The sequence below is a fragment of the Xenia sp. Carnegie-2017 genome, unplaced genomic scaffold, assembly GCF_021976095.1.
Source record: "Xenia sp. Carnegie-2017 unplaced genomic scaffold, XeniaSp_v1 HiC_scaffold_22, whole genome shotgun sequence".
Taxonomy (NCBI): domain Eukaryota; kingdom Metazoa; phylum Cnidaria; class Anthozoa; order Malacalcyonacea; family Xeniidae; genus Xenia; species Xenia sp. Carnegie-2017.
The window spans coordinates 6,021,674-6,038,236 of NW_025813485.1; the positions used below are offsets into that span (position 1 = coordinate 6,021,674).

Consider the following 16,563-nt stretch of genomic DNA (forward strand, 5'->3'; position numbering starts at 1 on the left):
ATTATTCACCTCAGCCTCCCACTCCCCCTCAGTCAACAATAGTTGCGATTGCGTTATTTAAATTAGTACTTTGTCTGCTAGACTGTTTAATAAGCGTTCGTTTATTTCGGAGAGGCATGGCTTTCGAATATCAACTTGTCATGGAAGTAATTTTATTCAGCATGCTCTTCCAAGGAATTATAACCACTCACATACCAAGGTTTTTTCGAGGCCGGCCAAGGGGACGCGAAGGTATGCTTGGTTCTCCAAACGTTAAACGCAAAGTTGATCTTCCGGTTGAACAATGGTTCACGCAACGTTTAACACATTTCAATGACTCTAATCGAGCAACTTGGCGTCAAAGATATTGGTATAACTCAACGAATTGGAAAAAAGGTGGACCAGTTTTTCTTATGATTGGTGGAGAAGGCAAGGCCAATCCCATATGGATGGTTGAAGGTACCTGGACAAAGTATGCAAATGAGTTTGGTGCATTTACTTTCATGCTGGAGCATAGGTACTATGGGCTGAGTCATCCAACAGTGTAAGTAAATTTGGTATAATAAATTTTAAAAATGTCCTGTTAATCATATTATCATCATGCATAAATTATCTTAAATGCAAAATTTTAGTGACTTGAGTGTGGAGAACCTTCAGTTCCTCAACAGTGAGCAAGCTTTAGCTGATCTAGCAGCTTTTGTTCAGGCAATGAATGAGAAATTTGAACTGGAGCAAAGTAAATGGATTTGTTTTGGGGGATCTTACCCAGGCTCTTTGTCAGCATGGTTCAGGTTAAAGTACCCTCATCTTGTTGCAGGTATCCTATATATAGAACTATGTATTGAACAAATGTAAACAACCTATAATACTAGAAATGTCTCCTGATGAGTAATATGGAAAGTGCATGTTAGAACACAAAAAAAATTACTGATCATCATTTTTGTTATGTGCAGATTTCTAGGGGGCGGGGCACACGTTCTGGACAATTTTTCAAATCTTTGCCACAGTACATATAATATAGAGTAGAGCCACTCATATCCGTACCACACTTATTTTAGTACACAAGTGATTACCATAGTGGCAGCTAGTCAATTGCTTTTTTGGACCAATAGGAATGATGAACTGGCTATGGGCAGCTAGTAATCTAATTTTAAAAATATACCATTGTTGGTTACACTACCCGACTGGCCATTAAATCTAGCTAGACCCTAACTTTGTAATGCATCACTTCCTTACCAGCTCACCCGTGTAAAATTTTTTGCATCACCCCTGTAAAAATAACAAAATCATCCATGGTGACATTGCGATATATAGTACTTTCAACTAATACTTTTCAATTAATGCTGAACATTATTTAGTTGATACATGTACTTCTTGTCTTATAGGTGCAGTTGCAACAAGTGCACCAGTATTTGCTAAGCTAAATTTTAAAGGTTATTTGGATGTTGTAACAGCTTCTTTGCAAACATCAAGTTATGGCCATACATGCACTGACAGCATAGCTGTCGCTACAAGTAAATTACAGTCCATGGTGAAGACTAACTCAGGGAGGCAACAATTATCCAAAATGTTCAGGTTTTTATTTGATGTCGTCAACTCATCGTTGCACTTTCCTAAAACACTTTTCTCTAACATAATATAAAGGGCATCTTCAACCCGTAAGATAAAAGTGTCGCGAATTTCAATTTGGTGTTGCAAAAAATAAAAATTGGATGACTGTGAATGAAATAAAGTCGTTTTGAAAATCTTAGATCTTGATCTGATTTTTGATTTGATTTTTCTACTAATCTTTCCTATTTTCGGGATGAAATATTAATTAGTGTCCACTCGTAAGAATAAAAAATCTTCTAGTTATAATGAAATTTACAAAATAAATATGTTTCGGATCTACGCTTTCCCCCCACATCTGACATTAAGATGAAAATTCGGAATTTTTCAAACTTCGGCAAATCGATCTTCTCTTTCTTAGGTTATGTGATTCTTTGGAGAACAATGACGACGACATTTTCAATTTTGCCGCGAGTACGGCTGGCAATTTCATGGGTGTTGTTCAATACAACAAAGATAACAGAAAATTTGAGGTACCGAAGAAGCAATAGCATGATTTGTGTGAACGGTATCACAAATAGCATGATTTGTGTAAACTATCGCAAATATTCGCTTGAATCAGAGCGTAGGTAGACGGTTATCAATGAATAAGGTGTCGCATTGGTGTTCTTGTATTTCATCATCAAGAAAAGTACTTAATACCTAAATGTTTTCCTAAGATTTCAATGAAATAATAGTATCGAGCAATTGCTTAAAAAAATAGAATAAATTGTTTTTATAATGTAGGGAGCAGCTGGTTCAAATGTCACGATAGACGTGTTGTGTAGTATTATGAGCAACACAAGCACTGACGAACTCTCAAGATACGCCAAAGTGAACACTTTGATGTTGGATACATACAAAGAAGGATGTCTTGAAATAAAGTACGATGACATGATTGAAGAACTTAGGCAAACATCGTGGGATAGTTCGGCAGCGTTTGGAGGTTTGTTCTGAACTACTCATAGGGTTTTGTGATCATTTTTGTAACTTTGTGATAACAGGCCATGCCAATAATCTTTTGGATTTACGAGTGGAATTGATGTATTTATTTCATGTAAATGTGGCTATTTTATCGAATAAATAACTATTTTTTCACTGAAACTAGAAAGACAGTGGATATATCAAACGTGTACAGAGTTTGGCTTTTATCAAACTAGTGATTCCACAAACCAACCTTTTGGACATTTGTTTCCACTGAAGTACGTACGTAGCAATGATTTTTTTGCTGGCTTGCAAGAAAATAAAAATCTTCAATGTCTCCAGAAGTTAGCTGCTAACCGTTAAATTATGCTTCGCAGAGTTTCGATCAAACAGTGTATGGATATCTTTGGTTTGAATTTTAATGAGACGGAGATCGCTTCTGGTATCAATCGTACAAACACCAATTATGGTGGCCTGGGAATTGCTGGCTCAAAGGTATGTAAATATTTAGAATGCTTATCAAAAAGTTACAGGAACACTTTTCTTTCATATATAAAATATATTCATCCTTCTATAGAGTTATTTTATTTAAAATTTTCACATATATAATCATCAGATTGTGTTTCCCAATGGGTCAATTGATCCTTGGCATGCTCTTGGCATTACGAAAGATGTTACCGCAGAAGAGCAAGCAATATTTATTCAAGGTATATTAACGAATATTTCTTTTCTTTACAATTCGCGACGGAGCTTTATGTTTACACATGATTAAACATAACTGATTTGACTGATTTACAAGAACAAAAACTTTCCTTATATAAGTTAAGAGAAAGCCATTTTCAGACAATTTTTACTACTCCTTCACAGACATCAACACTAAAACCATTTTCCTAAACTTCACGTTACTTTACACCGGACTGGAAAGTTTGCTGTGCGCGGGCAAGTTAGAAACCTTAAAGCTCTCGCCGAGCTCTTTCGAATGAGCCAAAGATCATCGACTTAGCTCCAATACTTTAGGAGATAGGATGCGCATGTGCAGATTCTATCTTTAGCTCATCGTAAAGCTCTCGTCGAGCTCTTTCGAATGAGCAGTATGAGCTAAAGATCATCGCTGTGGCTCTAATACTTTAGGAGATAGGATCAACGCGTGCGCAGTGGAATTCGCGCATGCGCAGTACTATTTCACAAAGTATTGGAGCTACGGCAATGATCTTGATGAGGTCACTGCCCGCGCACAATGTAATCACCAAGTTAACTCTTACAGAGTTTTGAGAAAATTTGATGCTTCCCACGCAAAGAAATAACACAAAATTTAACGTGCCCGCGCGATTGGCAAACTTTGAAGTCTGAGCTTTAGGGATGCTTTATTAAACATAATTAACACTTTAAGTCATTCTAAATTAACCGCATATTGATCAATATGGATTCCCATGTATACATATAGTCATGGTTTGTTACTTATATACAGGTACCGCTCATTGTGCAAATATGTATCCCGAATGCGCATCAGATCCGCCACAGCTAATTCAAGCAAGAATGAAAATTAAAGATCACATCGCGAAGTGGCTTACCTCGGAACATGTTGCAAACTGAAAACTTGAGTCATTGAATAATACAATTTCTATATGATAACATATAAATCAAAATAATAAATTCTAAATTATGACATAATTATTTTGAAATTTCCTACCAAGTTCGAACAATATACATATCAAATCTCCATAAGGATAATTACAATAGAATATACAATAAATTACACGTGATTTGCGCAAATGAATGCATGTGATGGCGACTCGATAGCAAATGTGTACGACAATAATTTCCATTTATACATCAATGAAATTAAATAGTTATTATAAATATGTTCAAACATAGCCAAAATACAACAAACGCATACAACGTCTTAACGAAAAATGAACAAATATTTCAGTGTTGTTAGAAGTCCTTTAACGGTATATCTATCTGACTTTCATATATGAAATGTGTAAAATCCTCTGACATTCTATTAGAAGTGTGTAAATTCCTTCGACATTTCCTTTTACATTTGTAACAGTAATCTCTTACGTACGACTCTTTCACGTTTATCAACGTCACAGAATTCACGTTCTTCAAAAATTTGGGGAATATTGTGATCAATCCCAAACATGAACTCTGTTCACCCACTGCTCACAAGAAGCCATGCATCAATATCGCGTTTTGCGTTAGAGCTGCGTTCACGCGACACCGGATTGTTGCTGATTAAGCAGTTTCGAGTTTAATTGATTTTCTTACATGAAATCTTCTCATTTTTTTGACACCATGCTATCGTTGTCACAATTCGCCTAGGCGATACGTAAGAAACTTTTACAGTTAGTGGTCACACGTAGCCAAAATAATGGTTTTCAACAAATTTTCTCAAACTCATAACGGGTTTTATACTTTTCCATACCGGTATCGTGTGAACGCAACGCCGAATTGTAACAGTTTCGCAACGCTTTCAAACCTTGCCTGTATCGTATGATTATTACTTATTTTTAACAGCCTATTTTCTGCTTCTTCGCAGTGGCTGGAACATTCTGTTGATAACATAAAGGCAGGGTGATTTTAACCAAATATGGGTACCTTCTACCATCGTCGATGTAATTCCTCATTAGTAGAAGCGTTTTGTAAATGAACATCTAGCAATGCTGTAATGAATAGAAGTAATTAAGACCAGACTATAATGGCTAGCAATTGGTTTGATTAAGGCCAGCCATGGCCGTTAGCAAGCTTATACTGATACCAGACAACAAAGTTAGTGCTTATTATAAATAAGGTTAGCAATGAATATTTTTAAAGAAAAATATTTATCAGCCACATTTACATCTTTTAGCGACGGATAGAATTGCGGTCTTAAATGAAACTGGTATCCATGAATGAATGATAAGCTGATAAAAATATGATTTCCTTTGGGTGGATAATATGTAGTTACAGATATTATATTAAACGAGTAAGACCTGTCTAAGCGAGAGAGTTAATTGTGCGTATGTAGAGTACACATTCACGAGTTTCATTTGTCATGAGGTATTGCACCAATTTAATTTACTTCATGATTACTTACTGTTAGATCCTTTCATTCTCATCAGAGTCTTCGTTGAAGTCTTTTGCAGCTTTTTTCTAAAAATGACAAGAGAAAACCAACGGTAAAACAAGCAACTGCCACAACATTGTGCAATGGCAATTTTGGCAAATATGTCGCACAACTACATAAAGTTCATACAAAAACCTGCTAATTTTTACTCGGTCATCAATCTGGCAACAAATACTCAATTACCTCTGCAATAATCGTTCACATTTTGGACACTTTTCCTTCACATAACACTTAGAATGATAGCATGCATGGCATTCTAGAAAACATTGCATACATAAAAAAACACTTTCCAAGCAGATCATTCCATTTGACTTAAACGAATTTCGACAAAACCAAAAAAGTCAAAGGACCGTGTTATTCTTTGACACTCAACCTGAATTTAATCAATTTGAAATAAGAGCTTTGTTTGTGTGTACCTTCACATTGGCTGACTTTCTTTACTTCAAACGGGTAAATAATATCGTTACCGTCCTTACAATACTCGCATATAAATCCTTTAGCGAGGCACAGCTGTCAGTGTGAGTGCAAAAACTTCACGATTAATAATAACGTTGATAAAACAAAATGATCACAAATATAATTTTCAGTTTGGTACCAACCTGACAATTCGAAACGTGCTGCCTTAAATTGCTCACTATTGTCTCCAGTTCTTCGCGAAATAAGCCAGATTTTACCTGAAAACGTCAAAACAGAGTTGAAATGTTTCAATGAATACAGTGCGGTGACCAATAATCATAACTTCGACCAATGTCAAACTTTCCAAGTTCCGATGTATTAGAGACAAAAGACAATAAGATCAGATGTTTTATTATCTTTTGATTCTTATTCATCAGGACCATGAAAGGTTTGAAATCAGAGGACAAAAGATTATTTAAAATACTACTATCACATACCTTAAGAAGATCGAACACCGAGTACAAATGAATATCGCTCATGTGGTAATCAGGTATTTGTTGAATGGAATCTAACAAACTTTATACAAAAGAAAACATACTCAAACAAAAGAAAGTGTTTTAAAGGAAATCGGAAATGTTTCTTTTTACTGATTCTATGTCATAATAAATTTTCGTGTTCAAATTATGTGCATAAATACGATGATGTAAAATTAACAATGTTGTTTTCCCAGTTTGAGAGTGAGCAGTGTCGAAATTTGTAAAATTCGAATAAATAATTTAAGAAAATTAAAAAATGCAAAAATTGCATGTAAGTTTGTGAATTTTTCCCACAACAATGCAGAGTTTTGAACTAAAACTTTGCATTGAAAAGATAGCTGGGCAATTTCAAATAGGCAAAAAAGATGCACATGGAAAAAGATATAAATCGTGTCGAAACATTTTCTAATTCAAATGGAATGAAAAAAGTTATAAAAACACTAAATCGAATATATGCATACGATTCCCTACAGTGAATTATTACTTTGCTTATTGCCAGTCTGCACTATTGTCCAACGCTACAAAAACAAGAGCAATATTACTTGAGAAAATGAGAGAATATATGAATGCTTACTTTACAGCATGTCGACAAGTTCTTATATACGACGCAATGTTACGTAATTGAAGACGCAAAAACTGAAAGAAAATTTGCAAAACATTACTGAAATCGAAGAACAATGGACAGGATTGCACATAATTTATAGCTATAATATCCGTGTATTCATGAACTCTCCTCAGGAAGCGTTAATTTTCATGCATAAGTACAGGTAGTTACGGTATGACTGCATGCCTTTATTTATAGAACGTTTTGCTTATTTCCCAGGAATCGCTGACTTAACTATTGAGGAAGCGGCCATGTTAGTGTCCCATAAAAGAATTTCATTAATATTCTTTTCGTTAAGTACACACTAACATGGCAGCTACAACGTCAGATAAAAAGAACACTTTAGGATCATTTAGGATAGCAAACATCAGAGCCCTGCATACGAAAGAGTAGGGACACCGGAAGTAAAATTGCCTAGCGTCCGCCATTTTTGTTACAAAAACCAGGCAATATAGAGCAACAGTTGGGAGAAAGAGAAACTTTCTGTTGTGTTTTCTTATTCATGAATAGACAGCGATCGCTACCTTTGGAATTCAGTTGTTTGTAGATCTTAATAATAGAAAAGCATTTATTTAATGCAGTGGACGTAATTTATACGCCTTTAATACTGTTTTTGCCACAAGTGAGCGCGTAAATCACTTTTCTTCATCACTTTGATTGGCACTATTATAACGCATGAAATCATTCTATAATAATAAGTAAAAATGATTATAATTTGCGCTTTGGGAACAAAATGGCGGCGAAATACCCATGTGATCATATTTACCCAATCACCATAAACATAACGCGAAATGTAGAGAACAATAAATAAGGTCTCTGAACGACATTAGGTATTTGAACAAGTATTTAGCTAACTATCAAACCTTGACGTCTTCCATCTCTTTGTTTCTTTTGTAAAGCATCCTGTTGATTGCGTATACATTGAACAGTGGTTGGTGATGCACCCCGTTCAGCAAATCATGAGAAAAATTAGAGACTTCATATGTTAATAAAATCAAGGAGCATAAAAATAAATCAGTTGTGACGAAGAGTACTCTTTTCCCTTTTCCCTTTTCCCAGCAGCTAGTCTTTACCCGCAGACAACAAAAATGATACTTCAAATTTAAGTTGTTAAAGCTAAAGTTTAAATCACTATTTTTGGTTCGATATGCACCATGAATTTCAATTGATAAAAATTATAGAGTATTCGTGATCACATATAATGATAACAACTCTACATTTTCAGTTTGTAATAATTTTAAGAAAAATTTACTTTCTTTTTGAATATTTTTAGAGCATGAAAGACCTAAAGGTCTTTTATTTGTAATCAGTGTAATCGTCAAACAGCGACATCAAATCACTCTATACTGTTATTCAATTCCTGTGAAACGTTATACGTACGTAAGGTCAAGAATTTTCTACTCTCGGGCGGTCTATTTTAACTTGTTCTAATGACAACTTGTTCTAATGACAACTTGTTCTAATGACAACTTGTTCTAATGACAACTTGTTCTAATGACAACTTGTTCTAATGGGAGCTCACTCTAATGAGAGCGCTTTCTTGTTGTGGATGTAGATCGTCCAGGTTGGTATAGACTACTGAGAATGACTGTTGTTGTTGATGTTGACTGACATTTCGACAAAGTCAAGTGAAGATGATCTTGACTCTGAAGATGACTACCGCTAAGGTTGTCGAAACGTCAGTCAACATCAACAACAACAGTCCTTCTACGCAGAACTCTACTAACAAAACTCGTTCTGATGAGAAATCGTTTTAACGAAAACTCATTCTGATGAGACCTCGTTCTAATGAAAACTCGTTGAAATGAGACCTCGTTCTGATGAGAACTCGTTTTAATGCGAACTCGTTCAAAGGAGAATCTTTTAAATTAATTTAAAAAGGATATTCTCTGAAGTCCCATCTTTGAATAATACGAGCAGGAATCACCGTAGCTTTGGCGGAATGACATGTATTGCAGAAATATTTACCAATATACTTGCAAAAACGCAATCGCTTCGTATAGCCTAAGTTAGGATAGAATTGATATGAAATCCATCACAAACATGTATAACAGATAGAAAAAATTTTACCATCAGACAAAGTTAATTAGAGAAAAACTGAAGGGAGGTACTTACATTGTCCACACATGTGTCAAACGCTGTTTTATGTTTATCTCTGGGGTACATTAAATTTTCCCTGGGTCCCCTCCCCCCCACGAAGAGGAATATTAACCATAAAGCAAAACATGACTTAGGCATTAGAAAAGTAGTCGTTTACTTTGGCAAACAATTGTGGTTAAATAAAAAGTTTAGGTATTACACTGTATATGACCCGAACTTTTTCATTTTCAAAAAATGACGATCTCTCAAAGCTGTAATGGAATTTCTTTTTGACATCACCGGTTCTACATTAGAGAATTTAAGGTCAGTTTTTTCTAATTTACAGATGTTAAAATTTTGTTCCGTGTCGTTGTTAGGCAAGGAAACTGCTTGTGTGCCCTAACAAATTTTCGAATGGAGTAAAAACTGATCACTCATCTGATGTAGAGCAAATTTGTTTAACAATGGCGAGAATAAACTCAATTATTTTACTTAGGAAACGACCGACCATAAATTCTCTGTACTTCACAAAAATCTTACAGCAGTTCTTGAAGTAAACAAGCAAACATAATTGTTGAATAAAATGTCAATAGCAACTTTAGAACATCTTTCATTTAAAAAAACAAGAGTTCGAGTCATAGATATTGTGAAGCAAAGCATTTTCCAGCATTTTAATTTGGTCGTGATGAATAATACCTGGATCAACACGCATACCACAGCCAGCACAACGATAACCTTGTTTTATCATCGCTTCCTTACGTCTGTTTAGAAATGAAGAAAAGTTTGTTCAGATGCGATCCACAAACAACCTTTTGGTTTATAATGACTTACTTGGGATTTGGTGGGATGCTAAAAATGATTTGCTGCCGTGGAGGAGCCCATTCTAAATTTCCACGAAGTCGACACTACAACAAAACGAACATGATGATGCAAAGCATGACATGGACTTTTCTTCCGGTTCCTAAGGCCTGTTTTCCACTAGACACGTATCGTAACGTATCGTAGCAAAACGTAACTTGGCGCATGCGTGCTTGCACCTATTGACCATCAAATTCATAAGTACGCATGCGCCCTATTACGTTTTGCTACGATACGTTAGAATACGTGGCTAGTGGAAAACAGGCTTAATAAGTAAATTGGCGAAGTTTTCAATAAACATAAGATGACGATATTTACGTATGTACGACCAAAACCCGGCTCCCTCGATTGGAAAACACAAAACGTTATGGATTCCCTCCTCTCGCTATTTAAAGTGAATATCTCACCGGCAATAATGTCCTGCTGGCATTATAATCGCTTGTGTCGTAGAGTTCGTCGTCAGGGGAGACTGGGACGGCTTCCGGAAGTGGTAACAGTCTTTGCGGTACATCTTGCTCGGACACTATCCACTTTAAATCTTCTGATTTTAAATTTTTCCTTAAAGCTACATGTTGCAGTAAAGATAAAGCGACTTGTTCGGCAGATATAGGAGATGCGCTGGTTTCATGCGGTGAATTAGATAACAAGGAACCCACTACAATAACATTTTGCTGCTCGCTATCTTTATCGTTATCAATTTTGTAACTTTCAGGATGTTCGCTACTTGAATCATAGTCACTATCAGTCGATTTTGCTTGTTCTCCTAAATATATAAGTACATCTGAATCGCACGAAAATTCTTTATCCTTTTTCTTCTTCGGTAATATTACGAGTTACCCCTCAAAACAAAACAAAACAAAACAAAAACGCATCTGACTGGTTGTTTGGACAACAATGGAACCGAGTGCTTTCATGCTTTTCACAAAAATTTTTGCAATACAATTATGTTTTTATGTATTGACCTGAACAAATTTATTACAAATACAGAAACCCACAAGGCTCAAGGTTATGCACATGACAACAATTGAGCACATTCGTTTGATCACTAGCTACAACCAAGTAACTATGGAAACCAAAGATGACTCACGTGATGAGAAACTTGAAGGAGGGGACGACAAAGACAACGTATCGCTATGAAAACTTTCACTTCTCCTTTGATGTGTTTTCCTTGCATACTTTTTCCTTCTAATTCTTGCTCTTAGTTGCATGATTTCTTCATCACTTTCATCAGCGTCTATGTCTTCGTCCGGGTTCTCACGGTCTACACTTTCACACTTCATCTTAATATTGAAAAACTCAATGATTTAGCCATCAGCCGTTATTTATCCAGGTTTTAACTACATATAAAGCTGAAAGCCTTATTAGTCCTCACTACATTTTAATGTGTTTTATTGAATTCAATTTTCACGTTAAAAGCGAACATGCTTCGGAAAATTACACTTTTTTAACATATTTTGGTGAAAAGATTTCTGAAAAAAGTACGGATACGCTGCGGATGGAAAAGGGATGCGCACTATAGAAACTTTTGCACACACACACCCTAAGAGAATGTCGCCCAACACCCTTTGCTTTTGTTGTCTTTTCTATGTTTCTTAGAATGAAATATTAGGTATTCATAGAATGAATGTACGTACACAACAAAAATAAATGTTCGTAGGTACGTAGCTATAGCCATGCTTGTTATCACAAATTGCTGTCAACGCTAAGTTCGTTTGGTCTTACAAAAATTTAATGAAAACTTTGTACTTACTTCTTCTATAGCACAAATAAGAGCTTCAGATATGCTAAAATGGGCATTTTCCTGCAACATGAAAAATACACGTTTAGAGTACACGAATAAAAGCAATTTTCAAACTTTGAGTATCAGTTGTGTAGCCATCTGCCTGGCTATCCCAACACCTCACAAGACGGATATCTATCAATTTGTCTAAAAAATTTCTTATGTTTGTTATCCAAGTATACATATCTACATTGTAACTTTGCAACTAACATTCTCGCACATTTTAATACAAAAGGCGAAAATTAAGGAATACACAATATTATTCCATATAAGAGTTATTAGTTATTAGTTAGTTATGGCGTCTTTCAAAATTACAATTTACTAGTTGCAAAAGGCAATAACTCCAGGTTCCATCAAGTCTATTGACCTAAATAAGCCAAATGGCTCATCAATTAAACCATTTTCGGTTGGACAGTCGGTTAAAAAAATTATAGACAAACAATACACTCTTGATTTAACGATCGATAATAGGACCAAGCGTTTCCGAGTTATTCAGTCTGGATCGGCTTTATTGTACAACGTTGCACAAATAGCTAGTTTTGTATGTGGACGATCATCACCCATGTGTATGAGCGAACTTTGTACGCCGAAAGTCGTATTAGTAAATGCATCATTTATTTTATGGATTCTAGTGATATTAGACATATTTCAAGATTGTTGGATAACTTTATCTTGTCCTTTCATAGATTTTCCAAGGACAACATTCTTCTAAACGCACCACAGGTGCGCCAATACGACTTTTAGCAGGAGTTTTTTTTTTCTGGATGTGACACTAATCAGTTTAGGCTTGAGTAATTGGCTGAGAATTCATAGGAAAGTTGCAGGTATCACGGCGAAATGACGCAACTATGGCCAGCAAAAGCATGCAGGGCGATAATTGTGGAGACGGTGCACAGAGTGAGAAACAAACTACTCTCTTACCCGATCAAACTCCTGACAAGCGTCATACATTCTAGACGATAAAGATCCAAGAATAGGTGTTTGACTGGGTCGGCGAGAAAATGATGAAACGAAATTGCCGCCACCGTAAAACTCTAAAAATATTCAACAATTATAAAAAATTACCAATCGAATATATTTCTACGGTTTTCTTTAGTATGTACTTTTCCTTTTCTGTTTTCACCGACTGCTGGTCAGTAGGATAGAAGACATACTTATAAAATAAAAGCAATAAAACGCGTACGCTGATTGGTCTATAGCTGTGTTTCAATTAGTCTGCACGTGCAAAACAGATTTGAGCTGAACCATCATTCAATCAATCAAATTATGAATACATTTTAGAGTAAAAATTAAAAAGTTTGCGTGTTTCGCATTGTTGTTATTTTACAAAAGAAATAAAAGATGTTTTCCGTGTTTGCTCAGGCTTATATGCAAACCTCTGAGACGTTTGTCATATTTCTCGAGCAGGTGAAACCCTCGACCTTCGGTCTTGGGCATGCACTGTCCACTACTCACTCCCAAAGGTCTCCTTGGTTAGCATAAGCCTGCGCAACACAGTAAACATCTTTTTTTTTCTTAATTAATACCACTTTTCTCTGTAAACATTCAACCATTTCTTAAAAAATAGATTGTTTGACACATTTTATTTCATAAAAGCACAACGCTTGGGAAAGCGGGGCTAGCTATAAATATGGGGAGTGGACTATGACGCAGGCTAGGCTAAAATTCTTATGTGAATTTCATGACACGAAGCAATTTCCCCATGAAATACTATATAAAGTAACTGAATTTAACTACAGCATCCACATTATCCTGGCAAAACGTAACGTAGCTACGTACGTACAAAAAATACCATACGTACAACAAGACTAACCCGCGATATCCGAGTTCGTTGGCAGAGAGGAAGATAACACGTCATCTGCAACGTTTTTTTCGTGTTGGGTTGCATTAAATGATGTTTGCTTTGTAGTGCCAAATGGACGAAAACGACGCAATTGATCGGATTTAGAACGATAATGTCCAAGAACCTTTCCCTTATCGGGCTTATTAAGCTCAGACTTACCATTGTCGTCTTTACTCTTTGAGTCAGACAGGAAACTTTCACTACCTGACGAAAGTGATCTCGTCTTTGGACTGATGTATGCATCACTGTAAAGTCTATTTCGGCTGGATTCAATATGTGAATTATTTCTAAGCATTCTTCTTTCTATCAAAGAATAATGTCTGGAGGAATGAAACTCCCCTTCAAACCATCTCATTTCATTCTGAACATCTATCGGTTCTGTGGCAGCCTTGAAAGCAGCAGAAGCCAAAACAGTTTCGTTGAATTTAGATGTGCTCTTTGACGATACATTGAGTCGCGATGATTTGGGGACAAAAATTTCATTACAAACGCTATTTGAAGGAGACTCGTTTGTTTTTGAAGTTGAGCGAATTCTTGATTCCGTTTCCAACGATTGATTTTCATTTGCACTGTCAGTAGAGGAGCTTTCATCTGTATTCCCAGAACCATCATTTATCTGCTTCTGACATTTTTCCAAATATTTTTCTTTATTGATCTACAATGCCATATAAAATGCAAGCGCTATAAGAACTCGATGAAATGCAAGCTACGTTACGTATGTCCCACGAAAAAAACCAATTTTTAATAATGCTATCTTCAGCTTCAACAAACAAATCTAGCAAAGAGGTTGAAGGTGAAATTGAAACCCTCTACTTAAGTAATAACATACTAAAGTATGTTGAGAAAGTAATAGCTGAAAATAACATTCTTATTCAGTATCACATGACCTTTCAAATTATACCATAAATCTCTTCAAAATCATCATAAACATGAACAACTTACTTACCAGTATGTAATCAATAGAGGTAGGTAGTAAAGGGTTATCTTCTTCAATAGCTCTAAGACACTGACAAAGAGCCTCTAAATGCTCAAGACTTCGAAGGAAAGCAAATTCTTGAAAAAAGCACAAGTAAAAATGCACAATTAGCAATGCAATTAGCTAACATGCTTTAGTCCTCCAGTGTACCAAAATGACCAAATAAGAAAACTGGTGACTGCACTATGCACATACATAACAATGCTTAATTTGCACCAGCCTGAGAACCAACATTATAAATTGAAGCCCATAATTGTATGTTAATACTTATAAATGGTGGAAAAAAATTAGAAATTACAATAATGACAAAGAAGACTAAAAAATGAACATGTTCCCTCAAATTGGCTAGGAGATATAACTCATTTCTGGGGAAGATTCAGATGAATGAAAAATTCTTCTGTTAAATTTGTATTTTCTTTTCTAATTGACAAACAATCTATCAGACCTTACAATGCAAGCCTGAGGTGCATAAAAAGCATTTAAAACCAATAAAATGATTTTTTAAAAGAATTACGTAACAACACAATGCAAATCAGGCTTACTGTAATAGCACTTCTTCATACGATATTTCACTGAACAGAAAGATGCCACTTTGGAAGATAAATTGCGACTCAAAAGGCATTTTCTAATCCATTGGTTTATACTTGTCAAATCTTCCAATTCTTTTTCATCATTTGTGGTCACATTTTTTAAAAGTGTCAACAGGCCATTTGAAGCAAGTCTACCATCATGCCCATGTTGCTATAAAAAAGTAAATATTTGTGTATGTATTATCCCATTCACCACCAAGTCTTTTCTTAGTCACATGCATGTGAATCAGTGGAGGAAATACAAAACACTGAAAAACAACATGCTGTTGCTATTGATTGGTATTCCACTCAAAACAAAAGGATAGACAAAAATAAATTGGTAAATTGGAATTTATCAAGTTATGCAGCTCTATAAACAACCCAACATGGCCTCCAATGGATAACTCAACTCTAAACTAAAATGCCAGAGATTCTCATCAACACACCCAAGCATTACTAAAAACATTTTTTCTGATTACAAGTGAAATAAAATTGATCAGTAGAGGAACAAAAGTTGGATTAATTTGACAAAAAGAATATTTTGACAAACTTACTTACAACTTAAAAGTTCTCACAACATGTGATGCTTTTTGTTTACAGCAAAATGTGCAGCAAAGTCAAAACAGCATCAACCATTTCAAAGTGATTTTTAGCTTAAGATCTCTTGATAAAGCTCTTACTGTTCATTTATGTTATTCAAGATACTATGATTAAAATCACTTTCCCACCCATTATGCGTAAAATTTTTTGAATTTAAATTGTCTCATCCAAAAGTACTAATTAGTCAAACACAGTGAACTGTTAATATGGTTTCCATGATTACATTATTTTATAATTTGAGCATCATCCGCCGGTGCAAGAGCAAGAAATATCGAAACAGCGATAACAAATAAATAGGCCCATTGACAGAAAATTCTCCAATTAATCATCGAGTAAAAGACACAAATGCAGTTGTAGAAATTATGAAAGAACGACATAAAATTCAATTTCACGGGTAAACGATTTATGCTTTATAAATACCGGTGTAATGATTCGAGAACCGTGGAGCAAAGCTTGTTCAACATTATCGCAAATACGGCCAAGTCCACCATAAGTAGACCAGGTAACATGGGAGCCACTAGCAAGTAGTTCATCGACAGTAAGTTTTACTTTCAATAATATGTTGCATCTTTCTGCAGCATGTTGAAGTTTTCTGTCGAGGGCATCGGCCATAATACAACTACAATGTTTTTGTTTTAATTCTCTTCATTTTTCTAGTTTTCTCTACCTGAGCCCACGCTATGTTGTCAGCGCTTGTCACGAGTTTGCGCCATAATTTAAGAC

The 16,563-nt window shown here is 35.4% G+C and overlaps 2 protein-coding genes across 2 annotated transcripts; one reads left to right on the plus strand and one right to left on the minus strand.

Moving 5' to 3' along the window:
* The first annotated feature begins 37 nt into the window (after positions 1 to 37).
* Positions 38 to 4,360, plus strand: LOC124445733 (putative serine protease K12H4.7). The gene is made up of 9 exons (XM_046996480.1): positions 38 to 523; positions 612 to 796; positions 1,365 to 1,554; positions 1,949 to 2,060; positions 2,314 to 2,512; positions 2,675 to 2,768; positions 2,868 to 2,985; positions 3,107 to 3,197; positions 3,959 to 4,360. The coding sequence occupies exons 1-9, from the start codon at positions 117 to 119 to the stop codon at positions 4,081 to 4,083; spliced, it is 1,521 nt and encodes a 506-aa protein (XP_046852436.1). The 5' UTR covers positions 38 to 116; the 3' UTR covers positions 4,084 to 4,360.
* On the minus strand, positions 4,093 to 16,488 carry LOC124445732 (run domain Beclin-1-interacting and cysteine-rich domain-containing protein-like). Its single transcript, XM_046996479.1, has 19 exons — positions 16,261 to 16,488; positions 15,214 to 15,412; positions 14,642 to 14,748; positions 13,666 to 14,350; positions 12,774 to 12,886; positions 11,823 to 11,873; positions 11,160 to 11,352; positions 10,480 to 10,835; positions 10,046 to 10,119; positions 9,911 to 9,975; positions 9,022 to 9,139; positions 7,999 to 8,119; positions 7,106 to 7,167; positions 6,493 to 6,571; positions 6,199 to 6,273; positions 6,016 to 6,109; positions 5,783 to 5,855; positions 5,570 to 5,625; positions 4,093 to 5,156 (listed from the first exon to the last, which is right to left on the minus strand). Exons 1-19 carry the CDS (start codon positions 16,450 to 16,452, stop codon positions 5,095 to 5,097), a joined length of 2,775 nt encoding a protein of 924 aa, XP_046852435.1. The 5' UTR covers positions 16,453 to 16,488; the 3' UTR covers positions 4,093 to 5,094.
* Positions 16,489 to 16,563: the final 75 nt, after the last annotated feature.

Bases quoted from the DNA above. Each gene is read 5' to 3' on its own strand.
- LOC124445733 (XM_046996480.1), top strand. From the start codon at position 117: ATGGCTTTCGAATATCAACTTGTCATGGAAGTAATTTTATTCAGCATG. The intron at 2,061-2,313 runs GTACCGAAGAAG...TTTATAATGTAG, and splicing joins AAGATAACAGAAAATTTGAG to GGAGCAGCTGGTTCAAATGT. The intron at 3,198-3,958 runs GTATATTAACGA...ACTTATATACAG, and splicing joins GCAAGCAATATTTATTCAAG to GTACCGCTCATTGTGCAAAT.
- LOC124445732 (XM_046996479.1), bottom strand. From the start codon at position 16,452: ATGGCCGATGCCCTCGACAGAAAACTTCAACATGCTGCAGAAAGATGC. The intron at 12,887-13,665 runs GTTAGTCTTGTT...GAATATTTTTAG, and splicing joins AACGAACTCGGATATCGCGG to AGTTTTACGGTGGCGGCAAT. The intron at 5,626-5,782 runs GTAATTGAGTAT...TGTCATTTTTAG, and splicing joins TGTGAACGATTATTGCAGAG to AAAAAAGCTGCAAAAGACTT.